This window comes from Hevea brasiliensis, chromosome 2, assembly GCF_030052815.1.
Source record: "Hevea brasiliensis isolate MT/VB/25A 57/8 chromosome 2, ASM3005281v1, whole genome shotgun sequence".
Classification (NCBI taxonomy): domain Eukaryota; kingdom Viridiplantae; phylum Streptophyta; class Magnoliopsida; order Malpighiales; family Euphorbiaceae; genus Hevea; species Hevea brasiliensis.
In genome coordinates this window covers 123,655,198-123,677,462 of record NC_079494.1, presented here as the reverse complement: position 1 = coordinate 123,677,462, position 22,265 = coordinate 123,655,198, and the positions used below count along the sequence as shown (strand labels likewise).

Below are 22,265 nucleotides of genomic sequence, written 5' to 3'. Positions count from 1 at the left end.
TGTTGTTGGATCTCGGCAAATGGCATGGCTGATCTTCGGTGACTTCAACGGGACCGGTGGACCACCAATCCATCATAGAACCAAGAACATGGGTTCCGGCGGCCATAGACGGGCTCAGGTCCACGTGGCAATTGAATGAATCACATGGTGGTTTTTGCCACGTTTCAGATATGGCCGGTATTGACGGTTAGGGCACTCTCAGGTGTCCCTTGCGAAAGGAACACAGAAGAGGTGATCCATGAGGTATTGTCTCCCCCTGCCCGTGTCCCTACCCTCTACACCACTTGTAGGGTCCGTCTATGTCTGCCTGATCATGTAGGCGTCACACAACAATCATCATCAGTCGATTTTGCATGTCTTATGTTTATCAACAATAAGCTAACTACAAGATTTCCGATTGACTAATTTTTCTTATTATATATCCTGTTCGGTGTATTGATATTTCATCTCTACTTCTATTTTTTTTTTTTCTTATGTAAATTATTGTATGATATTTTGCTTAATTAATTGATGTAGCAGGTTCGATTAAGAATAGATCTCCATTATTAATAAACTTCAATTTAATAATATTGAAATTGTTTTAAAATTTTGAAGAGTTTGTTTATGTAGAAAATTTGAAAACATATCCTACTTTTGAGCAAAACTTGTAAATTCTTCATATGGGTTCAAGAATTTGATCAAACTTCTGAATACACTTGGGACAAATCAATGAATCTTGATGAATTAATATTACATTTTATTTAATGGATAAATTAACATGACTCAGAAAAATTTTAGTATGCATTTAAAGCAATAAAATAAGCCCTTGTAGACATATAATTATAATTATTATTTAAACTAAAGAGTAGTGAATTTCATGTCTTATGAGAAAAAGAGTATATACTCTAAGAATACACAACAATTTCTCTATATCTTAAGAGGGAGGCAAATGTTTCAGTTTGCATACATTTTCATTCTTATTTCCGCTCATAGGATAAAGAAACAAACCAGTTTTTATTTTATTTTATTTTATTTTATTTATAAGTACTAAACTTATGCACAACATAGGTATGATACAAAAATTATTCAAAACTTATACACTCTTACAATATAAAAATAATATCTTAAACAATGTTATGTATGTCTAGTGTCCCCCTCTTCTTTCATTCTCTTATTATTATTAACATTATTATTAAAAAATAAGATAGTATACACACGATGCAAAAAGGCATTCCACTTTTCTTTAGTAATACAATATTATATAACTCATAAAAAAAATCATGGTAAATTTTCAAGGTAAGGGCAAGAAAAAAAGGAGGCATAAGCCATGCAAGTGGTGAAAGTTTGGCAAGAAGACAAGGAATGGAGTTCCTCGATAAAAACAATGAGGATGCATAAGCTTTTCTATTTTGTTTTGCGTTTAATATTTGGTATGGTATTTTTCTTTCTTTTTTTCAAAAGAGTTCATTAGTGTATTATTTTGAGGGAAAATCTCACATTTGGACGCTCTTCTTCTCTCCTCATATATCTACACAAGGGCTCTAAGCTGCTTTCTCTCTTCCCCTGGTGGGGTTCTGTGTGTTGGGACCCAATTGATTGAAAATTTGAAAGATTAAGGACAGAGGAAACCACCCATATCTTCATATTTTCTCCTAGCTTCTCCTCACCGGCCCATACATTTGCATGTTCTGCAAATAGATAGCCTTTAATCTCCTGGGATACTTGCAATTAATGCTCTTACTACAAATACCACCATTACTACCTTAGCTACCACCACTAGTGCCACACTGCTACTACCCTCACCAAGCTACACATTTTTGTTGCTACCTTCAAACTCCTAGCTTGCTTAATATTAGACCTGTCTTTCTTAATATGTCAGTCGTATCTTGTCTTCTTCCTTTACTTCTATGTCTTTCTTTGCATGCATGTAATGCCAGAAGAATTGCTACTGCTGATCAGAAATTTCACATTTCCAATCAGGTTGGTGCAAGTAGCTAGATTTATCTTATTGAGAACTAAATCTTCTACTACTGTATATACATTTCGTTCTTCTTTTTGTCTAATTAATTACTTGGAGAACCGTCATCAATTAATTTTATTATTTAAGTCATGAGGCCTTCTAAAATTGTCTGTCTTGTACAGAATGATGAGAAGAAGGTTTCAGTCACAGTACCGATGGAGTCTTCTTCATCAAATGAACCTGCAGGAGCGGCAAAGGAAGATAGCATCGCAGAGACTCATCATCTGGATGGTTATGCTCAGAAGTTGAAGAACTCCAAGCCCAAACAGAAGCTAATGGCAGAAGAGAATGCTAAAAATTCAGGTTCTGCTGAAAAGAAGTCTCTTGTTTCAGTTCCTTGGCGTGTGCCACACAATAAACGTGGAGAGAAGCATCCCGGTTTCAACTTCGACTACTCACCACCAAAGACGCACCCACCTTCACACAACTGAAACATGCATATGCCAATGCATATACCAATTTTGCTATCTTGTAATCCTGTTTCTCCCTTGATCCTTGAGGGTATTTTTCCTTATAATCTGGAATTAAGTTTTCATCAAGTATAGAGTACCTGTAATGAAGAACTCAAAGGCTCTGTGACAACACCCCTAGGGTTCTAACGCTCACTGTCAGCATATATATATGTATGTGCGGCAACTTATTATATATATATATATAAGATCACATAACATAGGCTCGTGGGCTTAAATTTTAAAGCCAAGCCTCTCATTTATGTACTTCAAAATGTTAATTAGTCAGTTCTTCATCTTCTTATAATGAGCAGTATCATTATTTGAATGTTGTCATTTACTGATAATGTTAACTAATTACTACTTATGCTGCTCATGAATCATGAGCACTGTTGGGAGAGTGCAGAACATGGGCTCTCGTTTTGCTCCGGCTTCCATCCGGTGCAGGTTGGGTAATTGAACAAAACCTACTTGGTAGCCTTAACATTGATTATTAGTTTCTTTGTACTAAATGTCTGCCTTTCTAGCAAGGTGATCATTAACAATTACAATAATTAGCGATCGAGTATTAATTGGAAGATTGAAATATAATTAACACCGTCTCTTAGGCCTTAGCCACACTAGGGATGACTAAATAGCTTTTGACTGGTTTGGTGTAGTAGCTCAGTAGTATTAATATTATATAAGTAGAAATAGTATCGAGATTCATTTAATTAAATAGCTAGAAGGGTTCATATACGCACAAATATTAAAAAGTTTCATGCATGCTTGCCAATCTTATCTCCCAGTTTTGCCTTAGATAGAAGGCAGAGACGCTATGCGTGCAATAAGCACTGCATACATTTTGCATATATGGATTTTTTTGGCATGGATCTGTACTCAAGATATATAAGATATAGGTTTTTTCTTACTTAAATTTAGTCTATTATAGATTCAAGATATAAGATGTATAGTAAAATTTACATATTAAGTACATAGATCTCATATATTTATATTTTGCTATAAAATAAATTGAATTTAGATAAGAAAAATTCATGTATCCTCCATATATAATGGAAATCGTATTTGAGTGCAGAGAAATTATCAGGTGTACCCGGTGTACATACACCATATCTCACAATGATGTGGGACTCACTCTCTATCTTATAGAGAGGATCCACTTTTCTATGAAAGTGATAGCACTATTTTTTAGTGCTCTTGGTGTATCTAATAATTAGCCTTGAGTACTTTAATGAGATATGGGTGTAAATGCTTTGCTTGTTTGTTTGGGTAATTGATGTGGAAGTATTAACTTTGAAACAATGAAAATGAATGTATATGGTCATTTAAACAAAAAATTATTTAATTATTAGGAATTCAAAAATACAAAACTTATATATATATATATATATATATATATATATATATATATATATATATATATATATATATATATATATATATATATATATATATATATATATATATATATATATATATATATATATATTTAAAAATCATTATATTTTTATTTTAATCTCTATATTTTTATTAAGATTTCACTTAATTTCCTTTTAGTAAACCCCTTAAATTTTAACTTCTAGTGAGTATAGATAATATATATTCCCACATTTAGTATATAAAGAAGCTGAAAAGAAAAGGAATGTGCATGCATTGATGGGTTGGATTGCTCCTCATAATAAAGATCGGCCGACCATTAATATCAGTTCCCACACTTCCATGCTTGTAATTGTGGTCTCAAGAAATGGTCCAATGGAGGCAAGGCCTTCTTCAGCCTCCCTTATGTGATTTGAGAACTTCTTCCAAGCTTGATTAACCCACTGAATTGTGGCTACAATTCTGATCCTATAAATTCTTTTTACATTATTGCTCCGCTAGAAGAATGAAAATGAAGCATAAGCTAAATGTAAGATCTAGCGAACAAATACATATAAGAAGAGACATGAGATGCATCATTTCCTAGAGTGTCTCCTAAAGAGACAATAACAAATACTACCTGTAATTCAACTGCACTTTTAATCAAAATCCCAAGAGAATTGCTACACAGATCTTGCTGTAACAAAAACAAACATCCCATAGGCCACAATTCCCTTCCTAACGTAACATTTTCCCATGCAGTCCAACTGGTCCCCGCTATCCACTAGTCATCCTGTGGGACCCATCCCATGCCGTGCTCTCCCCCCAAGAATCGCAAAGATGGAAACGGCGATCGCGCGTGCGTTTTGATGAACCTCTCCCAGGCTTTACCATTCAAAAATGAAAACCCTTCCTTCCTTCCCGCCCACTAAAGTCTCCAAAAACACATCCAAGGATTTGAAGCTATTTAGAGATTCTGAAAATCAGAGATTATTGACTGAGACAGAGAGAAGATGGCAGTGAATCAAGCTGGTTCGTCGCTCGATTCTCTCATATCTTCGTTTAATACTCGAATCGCTGAGCTTCAAGAACTCGTTATCGGCCGAAACAGTAAGGCAACTCCAAAGTATAGAAATTCTGCTTTTCCTTAGTTAGAAATTAGAGGCTACAATTGAGCTATTTCTTTTCCTGTCTGCGCAGTGTATGCGGCGGGCAGCATCACTGATCTGTCGGCGGTGGATGCTGCATTGAAGGCGATGGAGCTGCAGATACAAGCTATCAAGGACCGGTTGCGTGAGGAGACTGAGGCTATTCCTAAAGCTAAGGTACTTTGATTTTCCTTTCTTGCGTGTCAATTGGACTTTGTTTTATTGCTCGTTAGTTATTGATTTTAAAATGCACTGAAGCCTTCAATTTTGGGGATTTCAAAATTTGGGGATCTAAAATGTTCAATCAAACTAAACCTTATTGGGCTTATAGGGTTTAGGTCCATTTCATTTGTGCTTTAAGTTGTGCCTCTGTTTTCGTTGCTAAAAAAATGTAGAGAATGAATAGAAATTTTCGGTTTGGGTTTCTTATTCGACTGCATAGAAAAATTTTTACTTTTCATTGTTTGGTTCCGGAGAATGTTGGGAACAATACTCATGAACACAGACATCTGCATATATGTTCCCAGAGAAATTGTGGATTCATTTCATCTCTAGAAAAATAGAACATTCATTTTTCAGTTTGCCTTGTAGAAAATATAGGACAAATATTAATTTTAATTCCCAATATGGAGCCTAACAAAATAAAATTTATGGTTAATTGAGCATAAGCAATTCTATGGAATTCTTGAACTGAGTATTTCATTATGCTACATCTGGTAGTGTAGCAATTCAAACACTGAGTTTGGCAGATTAATTCTGTTTAAGACATGTTGAAATTAGGGAGTAAACTTCTTTCCTTGATAGACTCTAATGCAATTACTGTTTCTTTGAGTTGATTAATTCTCATTATATTTTGCTGGTTGATTTTGACTAAGCTTTGTTTCACGCTTTGTTGCAGAAACTCATCAATGCATCACTGCAGCAGCAGAAGAAGTTGCAGAGTTTGTCTGTTCATATTCCCTCGCATTTGCCAGAAAGAATTACCGTATTGAATTCAGATACAAATAGAAGGTAATAGTATTTTTGTCTATCACATGGCTTTTCTTCCCCTTTTAGAAGAGGAAATTACATTTGTATTTCAATGTTGAGATGCTACTTCTGTGCATCAGTGTACATTCTGAAGCCTCTAATCTACAACCTGGGTTTGGTTCTTTGAAGACTGAGGAGGAGCCTGCAGCATTACCCAAGGTATGATCAATTTGATGAAGCATAAGCAACATTGCCCAAGGATTATAATAACAAAGTTATTTGAGATTTAATTGTTTTGTAAAATTTTATTACATGCTAGTGATTTGTGGGTGGCTTAGAAGAAGGCTCACTTTATAATTGCTCTGTGTGGTTTGATGCATCTTGCCCAAAAATAGTCTCTCATCTTTGTTGGGATGAAACATTTGTATCATGAACCTGGAAGTATAAGGTGAAGAACAAAAACGTAAACAAAGAAACTAAAAAAGTGCAAATGTTTGGCTATTGGGCAAAAATTTTCTCTTATTTCTCAAAAACTTATGTTGCAGATAAAGCATGAGCCTAAGAGGAAGTTACTTGAATCAGTTTTCTTATGTTTGTTAATTCTAGGGAAAAAAGGGCCGTGCCTCTCCACCGTTATGGTATATAACTGCTGATGAGCTAGATTCCCTGTCCTCGTGAGTTAATCTCTCATTCCTTTTCAACTGTACAATTTTTATTCTCATCCATGCTAGGATTGGTGGGCTGCTTACGAGCTAGTCAGTTACATTTCATGATTTATCCATTAGAACAACTTTATGTGGACTTGGTCTTATTTTTTTGTCAATACCAATTTATATTGAAATATCTTTCTGTAGGTTTATTGCTAAATTTACCTGTTTGAACTTTGAACCTTGGAGGACATGTACTTTTAGGACATAGGATGAACTTCTAACGGATAATTGTATACTTCTGCACGTATTTTCTCAGCAGATAGGCATAAGACAGTAACTTTTAGGGTTTTGAGACTTCAATTGGGAAATGGAGATCTAACATCATCTAAACTCTGTTTTTATCTGAATCTCCACTGATTGCAGATACATGAGAGGAAGGCTCACACTAGATAAGGTTAATGCTGCTATCAATGACATGGCAGCATATGCTGAAATGAATTCTCAGCTTATTGGAGCCTCAAAGAAAAAGGTACTTGTTCAAATTTTGATGTGACTTGCTCTCAGATTCTTAGTCTTGCACTTATTGCTAACTTTTCTTTTTCTTTCTTCTTGAAGCTGGCAGAAAATCTATGGGAAAAAGCATTGGTAAGTGAATTTAACTAACAACACAATCCAAAATTACTTCAAGCACTTGTGTTTCTTCATAGGCTGAATGCTTTTCTGGAATTGCATAAGTTTGCTGCTTTGCTGGCCACTCTGTGAGAAGCTGATGTAGATTAATACATTCATACCAAACTACTATATATAAAAGCTTGTATTCCATTTCAAACAGTTATACAAATGTGATAGTGCTAATGCCCTTCTTCTGTTTCTGTGCAAATTAACTGTTGCTTATGCAGTTGATTTTCAATACGTTTATGAAACATGCAGGAAGTAAGGGATATTGCAATGACAGAAACAATAAAGGGAAAACACTTTTTCCTTGAAACAGACATAAAAGGGCCAACATTGAAGCTTGACAACACCGGAAAAGCTATACTGACAGTAAGTCCTATTTTATTCTTCTTTTTAATCATTTATTAGGTAACAAATTTTTTGTCCCGTTAATGAATTCATTCACTAGCACCATACTTGGAATTTCAAGCTAATGTGGATTTATGGTTTAGAAGTACAAAGCTTCTTGCAAGTTGGCATAAGCTTCTTAACAATTAATTCATGTTAGAAAGAAAATGCTCCAAAAAACACAATTCTATGAAACTTATGCTGCTGTTGCCTGTTGTTTCAAGGGCTCTCAGAATGATAATATAGGATGTTTAGTAGCATTCATGTCAATTCATGAGTTTTGCATTTTGATACTTCCAGGCTCTTCGTCACCTTGGTCGCATCAGTGAGACCCGGATCGGGCATCATCGTGTGATCATTCTTTTGAAGCCCCAGTGACAAACTTGATTCACTTTTCCATTTATTAATAAAAATTTATTGGCTGTAGCTAAAGTCCAAATGGCAGAAATGTAGAAGATGAGTATATTAAACTAGGAACGTTGGACCAAAGTCACCAAAGGCTTTGTATAAACTCTGAGAATCAAAATGGAATGAATTTCTTCCAATTTCCATTTCATTTCTTTATGAACCCAACAGATCTTTAGTTCACACCTCAAATGGTGGCCTATGGAAAAGTTGGTCTTATTGTAATGATAAAGTGGCCACACGGGGGGGTGTTCCTTAAGGACTTCGTATATTGTTCTGGTACACATAATTATTCTGTTCCTCTGTCATGTGAAGCTTACTGGGATTGTTTGTACAACTTGCATAATCATTAATCTCTTACGAATTGATTTTGAATAGCTTTATTTAGGTTAAAAGTAAATTGTCTTAATTCTAATTTTAATTCATCTGCTATTGTTTGCTTGTTTCATAGATTTAGTTGGAGTTGTGACTTCCACTGAAGAAATTAATAGCCAAAAATACCATATTCATTGTATATACAATCGTTGCATGCGATGTGCTTACATGAGTTCTAAATGTTTATCCCAAACAGGCAACAATCTCCGTCTGCATAAACCGTAGCCTAGCAAATTACTTCATTGCCAATTCCAATCACCATCCCATACCCAAAAATGGCTTCCAAGGCTGTTGCAAGCACTGCCCTTTTTCTCTCCCTTAACCTTCTCTTCTTCACTTTGGTGAGCTCAACTCATCATCTTGTCCCTTGTCCATCACCAGTAGCTACGGCCACTTGCCCAAGAGACACCCCAAGGCTAGGAGTATGCTCTAAATTATTAAACGATTTGTTGCACCTTGTAGTGGGAACCCCACAAAAGAAACCATGCTGCCCTCTCATTCAAGGTCTTGCTGATCTTGAGGCCGCCGTTTGCCTTTGCACTGTCCTTAAGGCCAATGTTTTGGGCATCAATCTTAACGTTCCTATCTCATGAAGCTTGCTCTTGAATTACTGCGGAAAGGGTGTCTGCGCAGGATTCCAGTGCGCCTAGTGTTTCTAGTTTCTTAATTTCCCTGTTGTTTTACATTGTTTTCGTGGCTTGGCTTGTTTCTAGTTTGAGTGCTTTATACGTTTGCGTTTAAGGTGACGTCTCTGTCATCATATATATATATTCTTCAACCTTTTCGGGTACGTAGGAACCAGATTAATGTCTAATATTCGAATGTAACAGAATGTCTGTACCCTTAATTTCTAAATTAATAAATTACGCTTTAATAAGGATGCTTATTTTTATGATTAATTGCTGTTTTATTGTTAATATACAGTTTTGTGCATCTTGATTTAAAGTAATTAAATAATATTTAATAGTAATTAACCCTTAATATTTAGTTCTCAATTAATAGAATTATATATAAAATTTTAATTTTACTATATAGTTAATAACTTTTAAAATAGAAGTTTTTCCTTATAACCAAATGAAAGTATATTAAAAGTTAAATTTTAAAAGGCTCTGTTAAATTAATCTTAAAAATATTATAAAAGAATTGAATTCCATATATCATGTTTGTATAAAATCACCAATTTAAAATAAAATTTCTTCTAGCTAAAGATTGCTGCACATATCTCATTGTCTCTTTTATTGGTTGTTAGTTGATATGGTTGGAGGTAATGCGGATGGTCCAGGTAATTTGAAATCTCTGGTTTCGGAGATTAAGAACATTCTCGCGGGAGGTTAGACTGTTATAGTTAATCATGTCTGGAGAGAGGTCAATTTAGTACTGATTGGTTGGTCAATTTTTATTAAATTTTCAAGTGGTTGATATATTTTTAATTATTAAATAAAATAAAATTATATAGAAAAAAAAAATATATATATATATATATAAAATTGATTGGTCATTGATCTGGTAATATCAACAACACCCGCAAATATTGACCTGCAACTCCAAAATAGAGGCTCCATTCTCTGCTTTCTCGTAAGAAATAAATAAAATTTACATGATCCCTTCACTAAATAAATAATATGATTATTGCACATCATTTATTAATTTGTATAAATAATGACATCAAAGACCGATCCCACGTGATAAGATTGGCCTTTTCATGCTAACTGGCTTCAATTTTTGAATTTTTGATTTACTATGTATGTTGTTATACAATGGAATGGCAATTTTATATAAATATTTAATATCAAAGGCACTTCCGTGGGAAAATTAGTTGTCATCATATAATATATTATTATAAATTGAAGAAAAACTGCTTGTTTGAGTATTCGGATGGAAGAATACCAAATGTGTTAATGATTAGCCTAACGATTAACAAGTTTCATTAAACTGCAACTACTATTGGCTGAACCCCATCTAATCCTCCTTTGCCGTCTCAATTCGTGGCTCAAATGGAATCGTGAGGAATCGATCCAACAATTCTGATGAGTGGTCATGGCAGGCATTGCACCTTCTATAAATACCATCTTCAAGTCCCATCCCATCACATCACGCGCAACCTATGCTTCCAGAATCTAGCTACTACTTAAAGGCATGTCCTCCAATCCAATACCATTCCTTCTTTGCTCTCTTTATCAGTTGGGCTACATGGGGAAATGCACATTCAGCACCTAAAAATAATCAAGCGGCAGCCCCTGATGCCCTAACTTGGCAGTTTGGCACCTCCTCCACCAGCCAATTACAACCCAACCCTTCACATTACTTCTACTCCTACCAATCAAAATCCAAGGCTAACAGCTTTTTATACTGACTTGTATTCTTACTTCCAGCCCGGTAAACAAAAAGTTATTTTACTTTGTAACAATTCATTCTTTAAATGGCTATCAGGCAATGATCAGATAGTGTAGTAAGTTTTTGGATTAATCAACATGAGGACAATCTTTCTACCCTAATAATTGATAACAAAGAATATTCTAACCATGCCATTAAAAAGCTTCTCTGAATTTAGGAGATTTACATGTTAAAAAATAATAAAAATCCAGTCTTCTACCTTAATTTTTTTTTTGTCCATGGAGTGCAGTGGAGGGATAAGCAACTATTAGTTGCATCCTCCGATGATGCTTTTTGAGCCGGGGTTTAAGCAAACGAAATATGCAAGGAAACTGCATATGGCACATTTCAAGTACACTCATCACGGCTCAACTCATTCATTGATATGATCAAAGCCAGCACCTATGAGCTCGTGAAACTCGGTCATGTGTTGATATGAATATGAGCCAAATGAACTAAAAAATAGTTTAGGAGCTAAATATGCCAATGAGCTATCGTGCCAGTCTCCAACCTTTTTATCAACAGAATAAATATTTCATTCATGTAGGGAGAAAAAAAAGAGCGGCGATCAAATGGACTCGGTCCTAATCACATAAATCATTCCATTCATGATAGAAACAACATTAACTGTGTAACAAACACAAATTACAAGTTAGTAATACACCAGGCTTTGACTTTACACACCAAGTAAAGTTCCTAAAAAGTTTCAAAAACTAGGGGAAGGCTGAAAACTTTGAAGCCAGCACCTCAACCTAACAAATACCAGTTATTTGGTAATTTTCTATGTTCTCTTCACAACATAGCCAACCAGGATACCAAATAGACCAACCAACACCACAAGAAATAAAGAGAAGCCACCATCAGGAGTTTTGCTACCTTGTCTTCTCATCAATTCCTGTTGCAAGTAATTTGCACATAGCAAGAAGGTTAGTAAGTATAGCAGCAACAAACATCATTATACAACTAAAGCATCACACTGATCAGTATGAAAATATATATTCAAAATGTACTTGACAACACATTAATAGAAGGCATTATTAAAGGTAAAAGTAAACATATTACAACAGAGAAATATCCTTCCCACTTCTATGCCTCTGAAAATATCATCAGCAGAAGAAAGTAGACTTTCACAACATCAACTTCATGTTATAGAACAATTTTTGTATTGCATGCCCCAGGCCAAATTAAGTTAAGGCTAGCCATTTAAGAAGTCTCAGCAAAACTACCCAAGTAGAGAGGTAACAAATTTGTTAGTTGCAACAACTACAAAAAGAGTTTCCCGTCCCACCTTGCCCTATCAAATTCAAGATGGTGAAAAAAATCATACCACTTCTTGTCGTAGCTGTTGATTTTGTTGCAGCACAGAAGCTTTCTCCTCAGTCAACTTAGATATGGTAGACCATGCCTGAAAAATCCATCATAAAATTTGCTTTGAAAAATTGGATAAAAAGAAAGATAGTGTACATATAGAAAGCAACTTAAGAAAAACATTCAATTGTATAAGATGACAATAAAAGCTCTACTCATATTAACTTTTAAGAGCCTCCAAAAGTATTAGATGGCATTATATTGCTGGGCTCATAAATTGACCTCCATTATACTTGTACCCCTTAAAAGATAAAAGAGGAATTTGACATTACAAGCTCCCCCAACAGTGCAATTAGCATATGGTTCCTATAGTGATAAACATAGCTATTTGAAATATTAAGCCTGCACACTACTAGAAGCCCCTTGGAAGACAGATGAATACCTTTTTACCAAGAATAATACAGAAACCTCCAAACTAAAACAACTTCAGTTTCCATGGATAATCCTTTTGTAAGTGCAATGTTTGATTACATAAGCACACAATCTAAGACAAGTCCATTTAAGTTATAGTACAAATGAAGCAATTACATGTTCTTTAAAAAATCATACAGAATGATGACCATTAATCAGTTTTTAAAAGAACCAGTTATGTAAGAACTGAACATCAAATCTTTGTTAGGACAATAACATACTACAGTTTAAAGCATCTTGGAAGGTTGGTCATTAAAAAACAGCATTGATATTCAAGTTGATTTTATATTTCATAAGAAATTTCAATAACTAATCAAGCAAACTACAGGATTGGCCCAAAGAAATATAGTAATTAAGCAACTTGCTGAGATCTCATTAAGTAACAATGTGAAAAAGAGAAGACAATGTAAGCAAAAGTGTGATGGATGCTTTACATCCACAAGTCAAATATGTGAAACCCTCCAAAAAAGCAAGTAATACACGTTCCATAAAGTCACAATTTGTAGGACAAATTTTGCAACTACATAATTATTAGAGGTCTGTCCAACATTTAAGGCATGAAACATTTTAAAAACAGTGATGAATTTTCTTTCCTTCCTGACCAAGTACGGACTTACAAATATTGAAACCATTGAAGAAGTTGACCCACTCAGAAATAGTGAAGGAAATGCACAAAATTATCAAGTTACCAAGTTTTATGCAAAAGGGAAAAAGAAAAGTTACCTCCGAAGATTTCTCTTTAGGCTCCTCTAAAGATCTTGATACCTGAAAATTACAGCATCATATTAAGTGGTCATGGCAAACCTGATGCATTGATATGGCTATCTTAACAAACGTGCACACAGCAAAAAGAAGAAATACTTACAGCTTCAAACAACAAAGCATCTTGATTACCATTCTCAAGCACAGAAGCACTCAGAGATGATTCTTCTTCAGATTCTTCTGGGACAGGTGAGGGAGGATTAGCAGGGATGTAGACTACACGCAATTTGAACTCCTCTACATCTTTACCATTCTCCTTATTAAACTGCAAAACCAAAAGTCCAGAAAGGAAAACATGAAACTCTTGAGAAGGGGAGAGAATGGGAGGAGAAAAAAAGAGAGCTAGTGAGGAGCTATCCACTCCCACCATATCTGGAGTTATATCTTTCATGGTTGTACCATCAGGAGCAGCAACACTCTGAAGAAGGAATTTGTCCTTGCATTGCATATCATGGGGTGCCTCTTTTGGGGCTTGCATTGTAACTGCCAGGATCCACTCCAAAACAAGTTAATTTTTTATGCAAATATATGAACAACAATTACAAGAATTCAAGGAACCAAAAAAAAAAAAACGTATTTTACATTTAAAAATACCTGAAGCAATAACCTCTTTGCTACGAGAAGAGTTAGGGAATTTAACATGAATTTACAAGCAGAAATCATATCACAAGTAAGCTAATACAAGTTAAAGAGGTGAGATGCAAGAAACACATCAGCAAGCAATTTGTGACCCACGAAGAGGAAGTTTTTACTACCAATGATTACAGAATATTTACCTGTAACATTGCAAGAGGTCTGAGGCAAAATGATGCCAGTGTTGGGACGAACATAGTATTTCTTGGGATTGGTCGTTTTAACCTAGTCAATTCCAGTGTTCAAAAGCGGCATATTAACTCGTTAGCCAATGACAATCGTAATCAAACCCAATTAACGTGGACAACAAGGAGACAGAACCTACCTTAAAAGCCACATACTTATCTGACTTGTTAGTCAATTGCATAGAACATGAACTCTGCTTCTTCAATTCAACTTCGTGGCGTGCCAGCGAATCAGTAACAAAAACAGCAAATAATCACACCAAACAGACAAAGTAGGCTCTCTTGGTTGCCCAAAGAAATAAGCAAACGAAATAACCAGAAGAAAAAGGCACAGTTCAATCTAGAATACAGCATTCAATAAAAGAAATTTCAACTTGCAGTTCCCTTTTCACTTATTTTCTTTGATTTCCTCGCAAACGAACACAAATTCTCAGCCATCAGCTAATCTCAGCGGTTCCGTAGTACATTATTTTTCTATCACTAAGTTTTTTGGGAAGCAAACAAGAAGAGGAAACTTACATGGGAATTTGAGTTCCGTGGGTTGAATGTTGAGAAGATCTCCAGTGGTCATGACTTTCCGATCAGAAAAGCAGGGGTGAAATTCAAATACCATACTGTTACTAACCCTTCATACTTGAGCTATTGAGTGTGATCTAAAGATATTGTAAACAGAGTTTATCAACTTGGGTAAAAGAGGAAAAAAACAGGTTAGATTGACAAATCGACACCGTTTGAAGAAAGTGGGTCCTCGAGGATAAACCATTAATCCTCAACTTGAATGGGCTGTGATGTGGGGAACGTGAAAGTCTGTGAGGCCGCAATTAGGGCTTAATTTCAGGGTTTGTTGGGCTGAGCAGTGTGCTCTTTATTTTGATTATATTAATTAAAAATTATTTAAAATAATTTAATAAAGTCGGCTTTTCACTGTGAAAGCTAAACTTACGGCCAAGACAATAATGTTTAACTTCGATTATTACAGTTAAGGTAAAATTACCAACTTTTGCAACATTATAAAGTGGTAACTCAACAGCTGTAATAAATTGAGTGGACAAGGCAACCTTAATCCAACATCACAGCTATTGGAATGATAAGGATTAATGGTTAATTAGTGGTTAACCATCAGAAGGGAAAGAAAAGGGTTACCAAAGCAAATGGAAGTCAACTTTTCATTGATATGAAAACATAGGTGGGCCATAAATAAAGGCGGTGGGTAAATTGGATTAATCTGACAAATTTCCACATGAATATTGTTATATTAATACTACTAATTTAAGATTTAAATCATTTAATTCAGAGAAATATCCACCAGTAGCCTGACCGTTTGTGCAAATTGACGGCTAAAATTAAGATTTGGGACCAGCAGTACAAGTGGATGGCTGATATGAGACCCCAGTGAAGACCGGAACTGATACCGACGGCTGAGATAAAAGACGAGATACTTTGATAAGCGTACGTATGAGATCAAAGAGAAACCCAGGAGCATGGGTATTCCTATTGGTAACAAGATCAATGTGCTAAAAATCTGTTGCTGGACTGTGCTTTGGGCCCGCAGGGAAATTTGATGTAAAGAAGACACGCGTACGGTTAGATTTAAGAGGCGCTTGATTAAGGGACCATTTATCTGAGGAAAGTACAAAAATGTCAGAAATTAAAAAAAAAAACATCGCCGTAGCTTGTCGTGGTAGAACCCACAGACAGTTTGCCTGCGACTGCCACCCTGCCAATCATAAAACGATGTCGTTGTTTAACATGTAGCTTGAAGTTGCTCAGACCGCTGTTAGTTATAATTTCCTGGCTTCGCTATTTTGTGCATGAATGATCAATTTTCCCTGTTTAATTCTTGTGGTGCCTGAAGGGTCCAGATCTCATGTTTGGAGCTACCAGAAGATCAGTGCTATATGAACTGGAGGCCATGCATGACGTGGTAGACCCAAATCCTCCTGGGAAATTTTCTTACAGAGGAAAGTTTCAATTCGCCTGGGTATAGCCAATGTGAATGTAGTCTACAAGGACCTGGAAGATACTGATTGCCTATTCAGAGTTTTTTTTTTTTTTTTTTTTTTTATCTTTTCTTTCACGTCCTTGTTGGAACCAAATAAAATCACCGGTGATTAAAAATTCTGAAGCCGAAATTGGAGGTACGGGCAGGCAACAATTGGATGATAAGGGAAGGGTAGTTGTGGTCCCTTGGCATGAAAATGTAGCACAGCTGTAATTGAGAAGTGGTGACTACTGAATATAAAGAAGTAAGCTAAATAAGTTAAGGCAAATGCTATGTCCTGGTAGCAGAAAACCTGCATTAGCCTTCATCAATTCCTGCCACCATACTTTGTCTTCATTTCAGGTTGCCACTCAAACTATTCCTGCTTGCTCAACTACAAAATTTGAAGTCGAATTAAAGAAAATAGTTTCCATCAAGGTTCCTGTGTAATTGGGATGGATGAAGGGAAAAGTATAGAGGAAGATGCTGGATGGCTTCCTAGTCCCTTCATCGGATTTGGTCCAAGGATATCGAGTTATTTTAAGGCCTGGCTGGTCCCCCAAATCTAAATAATTAATTAAATGGTTTTCTTAAAGCCCTTATTAAATGTGATGAACTTTTATTTAATAATTACGATGCCCATATGTCATTATATCAATTTCACTATCGGAGGGTCCACATTTTCATGTAAGAGCATTATTTTCTATGCTTCTAAAATATTATATATAATTTTCCATATTAGAGCTATGAATTTAGTTCATTAAATTATTTTTTTTTTATTAACCAAAATTTTTATCAGTCTCTAAAATAATAATTAACTTAAAATTAAAAATTAAACATAATCAAAATAAAAATATTCATCGATTATCAAATAATTAATTTTATTAATTCAATTTAATAATTCAATTGTAATCGAATAACATACACCCCTCGAAAGAATTTTTTTTTTTTCTCGTAAAAGCTCATATTGACATTTCAGTTTTTTCTCATTTTGCGAGGGAAATTTCTAGTCCCACGATTGCTTTTCTCATATTAATAATTCCTGCTAAATTTAAATCTCCATGATTATTGGTGCGTGGTGTTAGCGTCTACAGTCCTAGCAGTTCTTGAGGGCTGGAATTATCACTAATATCCAATCAAATAATTTTGGTAAGGGTGAGAGCTATCTTCTTTATCAATAACTTTGTTAAATGACATTTTTAATTATTTATCTTAAATATATTAATTCGATGCAGAAAAATAAATTTTTAAAATCACTTTAAAAAAAATATTAATTATTAAATATATTATTGTGAAGAAAATATATATATATATACTATCACATGCATGATCATTTAAAAGAACTATTACATAATTAGTAACCTTTAAAAGGCAGTAGCCTTTATTTTTTCTTCTTTTTTTTTTTTTAATTTTTAGCTATATTTTCCTTAGTAATAAAGTTAATGTTTTTTTATATTCATTATTTTTTTATGAATTCGCTTAATTTTTTCTTTATTTTTGTGGAGTTGGTCTCCTATAATTTTTGATTATATATGTCCTCTTATTAGATTTATAAACTAAGAAGATTTATCTTCACAAGTTTTTGAAAATTTTTGTCACAACTTATTTACTTAGTGAATAAGAAGATTTTTAAGTAAAAATTAAAATGATCTTATAAGATTTCACTCAATTACAGATGATAAAAAAAACTTTTGAACTAATCTAATAAAAAATCAATGTATTTTTCATCTATTTACAGCATTTATGCATATAAAAGTATATATAAAAATTTTGTATTTTAATTTCCATATATTTATAAAGAATATTTTTTTTTAAATTTTTTTGTAAATATATATGTGTATGAATAAAATGATATACTTCATTTTATGAGTTTATATATATATATATATATATATATATATATATATATATATATATTCAAAAAAGAAAGCCTTAAAAGGCGTCACAAGTTCCGAATAAAATTGAAGTTTAAAGATAAAATACATATGGTCCTGAACGGACTTCTCAAATAAAGAGGACATTGGGAGAGGAGACCAATAAATAATAGAATAATTGTGTACACTGATTTTGTCTCTATTGTGTCCTGGGGATGAAGAAAAGAAACCAACAACAAAGAAATAAAAAAGGCAAGGAGAGTTAACATGCATAGGGTTTGCAATTACAAATACTGCTCATGTATGATTTAAAATTAATTTAATTTCAGTTTTTTTTTTAAGAAAAAAATAATAATTTCAATTTAAATTAAAATTAATTAATTTGATTTTAAATCAAAATAGATATTTTTTCCTTTAAAAATATAAAATAAAATTTATAGAAAAATTCAATTATTAAATTTATTTAAAATTAAATCAAAAATAAAAATAAAACTAAATTCAAAATTAAGAAGAACAATATTTGAACCATAACTAAAAAAAAAATAATCATGTTCTTATAAATATCAAATTGATGATTTTTATAGTTGGCTAAATTCAAGAAATAAAAAAAAGTCATTTGAGATTTCATATCGTCGTCAATAAAATATTTGTGTGGCTTATATAAGTTAACATATCTTGATAAAATTATTATAATTTTATTAAGAAATATATCCTATCACTGAATCATGTGTGTACATCTATTTATCTTTAAAAAAAATATTAAAATTTTTGAGAGGATGAATTCTCCCACATAGAGAATTAATTTTTTGAAATTCCATATTAATTATAGATAACGTGTATATATAATTTATATAAATTAATTTATTTTAATAAAATTATTATGATAAAATTAAAATAATTTTATTTTGTATATACATCTATCTGCTTTAAAAAAAATAAAAAATATATATATCATAAAAAAAAAAGCCTTCTATATATATTAATCGGAGTAATTTAAAAGTTAGAAAAGGTACAGATAATTTGTCAAGTCACCAATCGGGTGAAGAAAAGGCAGCAAAACACTAAAATTGAATAATTTGATTTGCCAGAACCAAACCACTAAAATTGGAGTGAGAGAGTGAGGCAGAGTTTTCATTCATTGTCCCCAAATTACCCTCCTACAAACAATAAATTACCAAATATATCTCCCCCTCCCTCACTACTCTCTCCCGCCGTTGTTCTACGCTATTCAATAGAGCGGAGCCCGGTTCGGAGTCTTCTTTCTCCGGTTCATCATACCAGCCGACATTTCGGATATCCGTGGGAATATTGGCCGGCAAGCCGACAAACTACTCCTTTTCTTTCTCACAATCTCAGTTGTAGCAGTGCAAGCAAGCGTCCTGCACCCAACCCCACCACACCCACCTGAACTAGAAGATGTCCGGGTTGAAGCGTTCGGTTCAAGCACTGAGTCTGGAGTCATCAAACCGTCGTCTGAAACCGGCTCGGATAAGGACAAAAAGTTGCAATCAAAGAGAAAACTTGAGAGCCCACTCACACCTTTTGTTTTAATGATACAATCAACCTACAGTTATTAAGAAAGAACCAGATTAGAGAAAGTGTAGAAATGATATGGGTAAGTGAGAGAATAATAATTAAGAGAAAGTTTAGCAATTAAGGGACCTTGCAGGAAAGAGAGCAGAAGAGATAAGGGTCTTGTAGACTTCTGTCACAGGTGCCGCACACGTTGCCGGAGCCTCTGAATTGTCTTGTTTGAGGCCTTGGGTTTAAAAATACCACTTTTGCGCTGTTAGTGGTGTAGGACTGGTAAGAGAAATCGATTCAGGACAATAGGTTCCAAAACAAGAAAATTCCAACGTTTAACAATTAGAAAAACAAGACTGTCTAAGATTTTCTTTTCACTGTAAAGAGTTTGCACAATTAAAATTAGCGAGAGATAAACTATAAGAAGAGTGCAATGTTAATAAGCCCTTCTCTTCAGAGTGTTTCTTTAATTTCATTACCATCTGAAAACTGAATTCACTTACTTGAACAAAGGCGCAGTCGAACAGCTTCTGAGCATCGCCCAGCCTTATTACATCGTGATAAACATACCTTCTTATCTGAAACAGAGACAAAACAACAAATAAAAGTTCACTAAAATTACATTTCAGGCATTTTGTTGTCTAGAAACAATGGATCCTCGAAGATATAAGGGTTAATTACTAGGGAAATTAACCTGCAAGAGGCGGTGAGAGTTGTGGGGAGACAAGCAGTGAGGGCATATACTGATGCAACAGTCTAAGCAGTATATGTTCTTTTCATTCTTCTTTGCTTCTTCGTGAATTATACAAGCGTTGAAGAACTTCTCTGTGAAAAGAACTTGAAGCCAGTGAGGAAGTAGATGTGAAGAAACCAGCTGTATACAAACATGAATTCAATCAAGTCTAGCAAGAAAGGCTTTTACAAAAAAAAGAAAAAAAGGAGAGAATAAAAAATCCCACCATGATTTCTTTTCGTATTTGAACTTCGATGAGAGAGACAAGTAGAATTGGGTGAGGGTTTATGAAGATAGTGGTGGAGCAACTATAATTGCAGAGAGAAAGAGAGAGGAACGGCGCCTGTCAACTGATGCTACTCGTGTGGTTTACTGTTACCAATGAAAGAACAGTAGAGACCATGCTAGAGAGTAGAGAGAAAGAGAGGGGAGGAGGCGGTTGGCCTCATTAAAGCGTGGAGAGTCCATGCTTGGTGTTTGCACACTAGACTATATATTGTGCCCTATACCGTACTGTGCGCGAGCTTGGAAAATGAAACAAAAATATTGAAAAGCAGACAAATTTTTTGATGATAAAGGAAAACTATAAAATATAAATAAACTTTCCTTTTTTATTGCCGTTCACTGTGCGCCCATCTCCCAAAAACCCTAACTATTTCCTTCTTTGTAAATGGCTGAGCCTCTCTCTCTGTGCGCTGTGAAGGGTTGACAAGATTAGAAACGGAAACAGGCACTTTTCTCAGTTCTCGGTGGAAAACGGTAAAAGGGGCGTCAATTGGGTCTTCAAAAGTCACCATTTTTATGTAGTTGAAAGATAAGTCGAAATTCTCGAGTAAATTAATAGTAGAAGAGCATTTTTAGGGTGGGAACAGAACTGTATATATTTCTGATTCCACATTTCCCTCAACTGAAGCGAGAAATCAATTATATTTTCGACAAAAAGGTTGAAGTTTTAGCTTGCGTATGCCATGAAACATCATGATCAATGTTGATTCCATTCAACTTCCTCTGTGTGCGTACAATTATTTAAAGTTGCTTCATACATATGGAATGATTCTTACCGGATTCTTCATCAGTTCATGATGTCAAACCAGGTCCATGAAAAGAAGAAAGAGAGGTGAGGAAAATTGCGTCCAGGGAACCCAGTTTTTAAATTCGATTCTTTTTGCTTGCTTCGTATGTACCTTTTCGCCATTGCAACAGTGATTTTGGTTTTGAATTAATGCTATGATCAGCAAATAAACTGAGCAATTCATTAATGGCTTGTGCTCAGTTTCATGTTTTGATAATAAAACAAACTACAGGTCAATGTGGCAAGTTCACCGATTATACATAGCATATACGATGAAGTTGTATAAAAGCTTTTCTCTTGATTAATGCCATTTAATTGAGCTGCAGTCTGAGAGTACTCTGGGCTAATAAAGAAGACACCCAAATTAATTAATGAATAAAGAACAAAGCCACTAGAAAACCAAAATAATAACTGTAGCTTAATTTCAATGGCAAAAATAAAGCTTATTTTACATTGCGCAAGTTGACAGGCCTTGGAAATTGGAACCGGAAACCAGGCAAGGGAGGTCTCTCTAATTTTTTTTTTTTTTAACGATAGTGAGTGAGGTACGCTAAGCCTGGCTGATTGAGAATGATAAATTTTACAAGGAAGAATATCCCAAGAGCTTGGTTTTGCTATTTAGTGGGAGCAAGAAAATTAATGAAAAGAACACATTTACAGACAAGGGAGTTGCAGAACCGTACGAATTAGCAAACAGTATCAGAACACAGCAGCTGTGTATAGGACAGTTCCGAGCGCAGTGCTGGGCAGCTCACATCCACGCACCCATTCCCCTCACCCCCATTAGGCCTCAGACGCTCAGGATTCACTCATATGTATGTATCCTCCTTTATTACCTTGATTGACTAATGCGTTTGTGAACTCAGTTTCCCCAATTAACTTTCTAAGTATACGCCTCTATGTGTATCTATCGAATAATTTTTTTAAAGATTAGTG

The 22,265-nt window shown here is 34.4% G+C and overlaps 4 protein-coding genes across 6 annotated transcripts; 2 read left to right on the top strand and 2 right to left on the bottom strand.

Moving 5' to 3' along the window:
• Positions 1-1,506: 1,506 nt before the first annotated feature.
• Positions 1,507-2,723, top strand: LOC110663056 (root meristem growth factor 10). Its single transcript, XM_058130505.1, has 2 exons — positions 1,507-1,959; positions 2,122-2,723. The coding sequence occupies exons 1-2, from the start codon at positions 1,852-1,854 to the stop codon at positions 2,428-2,430; spliced, it is 417 nt and encodes a 138-aa protein (XP_057986488.1). The 5' UTR covers positions 1,507-1,851; the 3' UTR covers positions 2,431-2,723.
• A 1,758-nt stretch (positions 2,724-4,481) lies between these two features.
• On the top strand, positions 4,482-9,290 carry LOC110663023 (spindle and kinetochore-associated protein 1 homolog). Of its 3 annotated transcripts, none has more exons than XM_058142955.1 (9): positions 4,482-4,914; positions 5,005-5,129; positions 5,851-5,963; positions 6,062-6,140; positions 6,528-6,595; positions 6,995-7,100; positions 7,187-7,216; positions 7,502-7,615; positions 8,610-8,863. In XM_058142955.1, exons 1-9 carry the CDS (start codon positions 4,818-4,820, stop codon positions 8,733-8,735), a joined length of 858 nt encoding a protein of 285 aa, XP_057998938.1. In that variant the 5' UTR covers positions 4,482-4,817; the 3' UTR covers positions 8,736-8,863. The 3 variants fall into 3 exon arrangements, with proteins under 3 accessions (XP_057998938.1, XP_021677903.2, XP_057998939.1); XM_021822211.2 differs by lacking the exon at positions 8,610-8,863 and adding an exon at positions 7,934-8,189 and having other exon boundaries at positions 4,502-4,914; XM_058142956.1 differs by lacking the exons at positions 4,482-4,914; positions 5,005-5,129; positions 5,851-5,963; ... (2 more) ...; positions 6,995-7,100; positions 7,187-7,216 and having other exon boundaries at positions 8,610-9,290.
• Positions 9,291-11,371: 2,081 nt separating this feature from the next.
• On the bottom strand, positions 11,372-14,832 carry LOC110663022 (vesicle-associated protein 1-3). Its single transcript, XM_021822210.2, has 8 exons — positions 14,665-14,832; positions 14,286-14,356; positions 14,104-14,185; positions 13,695-13,810; positions 13,431-13,592; positions 13,289-13,330; positions 12,114-12,191; positions 11,372-11,681 (listed from the first exon to the last, which is right to left on the bottom strand). Exons 1-8 carry the CDS (start codon positions 14,756-14,758, stop codon positions 11,568-11,570), a joined length of 759 nt encoding a protein of 252 aa, XP_021677902.2. The 5' UTR covers positions 14,759-14,832; the 3' UTR covers positions 11,372-11,567.
• Positions 14,833-19,040: 4,208 nt separating this feature from the next.
• On the bottom strand, positions 19,041-20,717 carry LOC110662988 (protein RGF1 INDUCIBLE TRANSCRIPTION FACTOR 1). Its single transcript, XM_021822168.2, has 5 exons — positions 20,484-20,717; positions 20,219-20,398; positions 20,028-20,102; positions 19,663-19,803; positions 19,041-19,564 (listed from the first exon to the last, which is right to left on the bottom strand). Exons 1-5 carry the CDS (start codon positions 20,484-20,486, stop codon positions 19,229-19,231), a joined length of 735 nt encoding a protein of 244 aa, XP_021677860.1. The 5' UTR covers positions 20,487-20,717; the 3' UTR covers positions 19,041-19,228.
• Positions 20,718-22,265: the final 1,548 nt, after the last annotated feature.

Excerpts from the sequence above, each read along its gene's own strand:
- LOC110663056 (XM_058130505.1), top strand. The coding sequence starts at position 1,852 with ATGTCAGTCGTATCTTGTCTTCTTCCTTTACTTCTATGTCTTTCTTTG. Across the intron at positions 1,960-2,121 it reads AATTTCACATTTCCAATCAG|AATGATGAGAAGAAGGTTTC; the intron begins GTTGGTGCAAGT and ends TGTCTTGTACAG.
- LOC110663023 (XM_058142955.1), top strand. The coding sequence starts at position 4,818 with ATGGCAGTGAATCAAGCTGGTTCGTCGCTCGATTCTCTCATATCTTCG. Across the intron at positions 6,141-6,527 it reads AGCCTGCAGCATTACCCAAG|GGAAAAAAGGGCCGTGCCTC; the intron begins GTATGATCAATT and ends TGTTAATTCTAG. Across the intron at positions 7,101-7,186 it reads TTGGAGCCTCAAAGAAAAAG|CTGGCAGAAAATCTATGGGA; the intron begins GTACTTGTTCAA and ends TTCTTCTTGAAG.
- LOC110663022 (XM_021822210.2), bottom strand. The coding sequence starts at position 14,758 with ATGGTATTTGAATTTCACCCCTGCTTTTCTGATCGGAAAGTCATGACC. Across the intron at positions 14,357-14,664 it reads CACGGAACTCAAATTCCCAT|TTGAATTGAAGAAGCAGAGT; the intron begins GTAAGTTTCCTC and ends CACGCCACGAAG. Across the intron at positions 13,593-13,694 it reads AAGATATAACTCCAGATATG|TTTAATAAGGAGAATGGTAA; the intron begins GTGGGAGTGGAT and ends TTGGTTTTGCAG.
- LOC110662988 (XM_021822168.2), bottom strand. Across the intron at positions 19,804-20,027 it reads TCGACTGCGCCTTTGTTCAA|TCCTACACCACTAACAGCGC; the intron begins GTAAGTGAATTC and ends TTCTCTTACCAG. Across the intron at positions 19,565-19,662 it reads TCTGCTCTCTTTCCTGCAAG|GTTGATTGTATCATTAAAAC; the intron begins GTCCCTTAATTG and ends TAATAACTGTAG.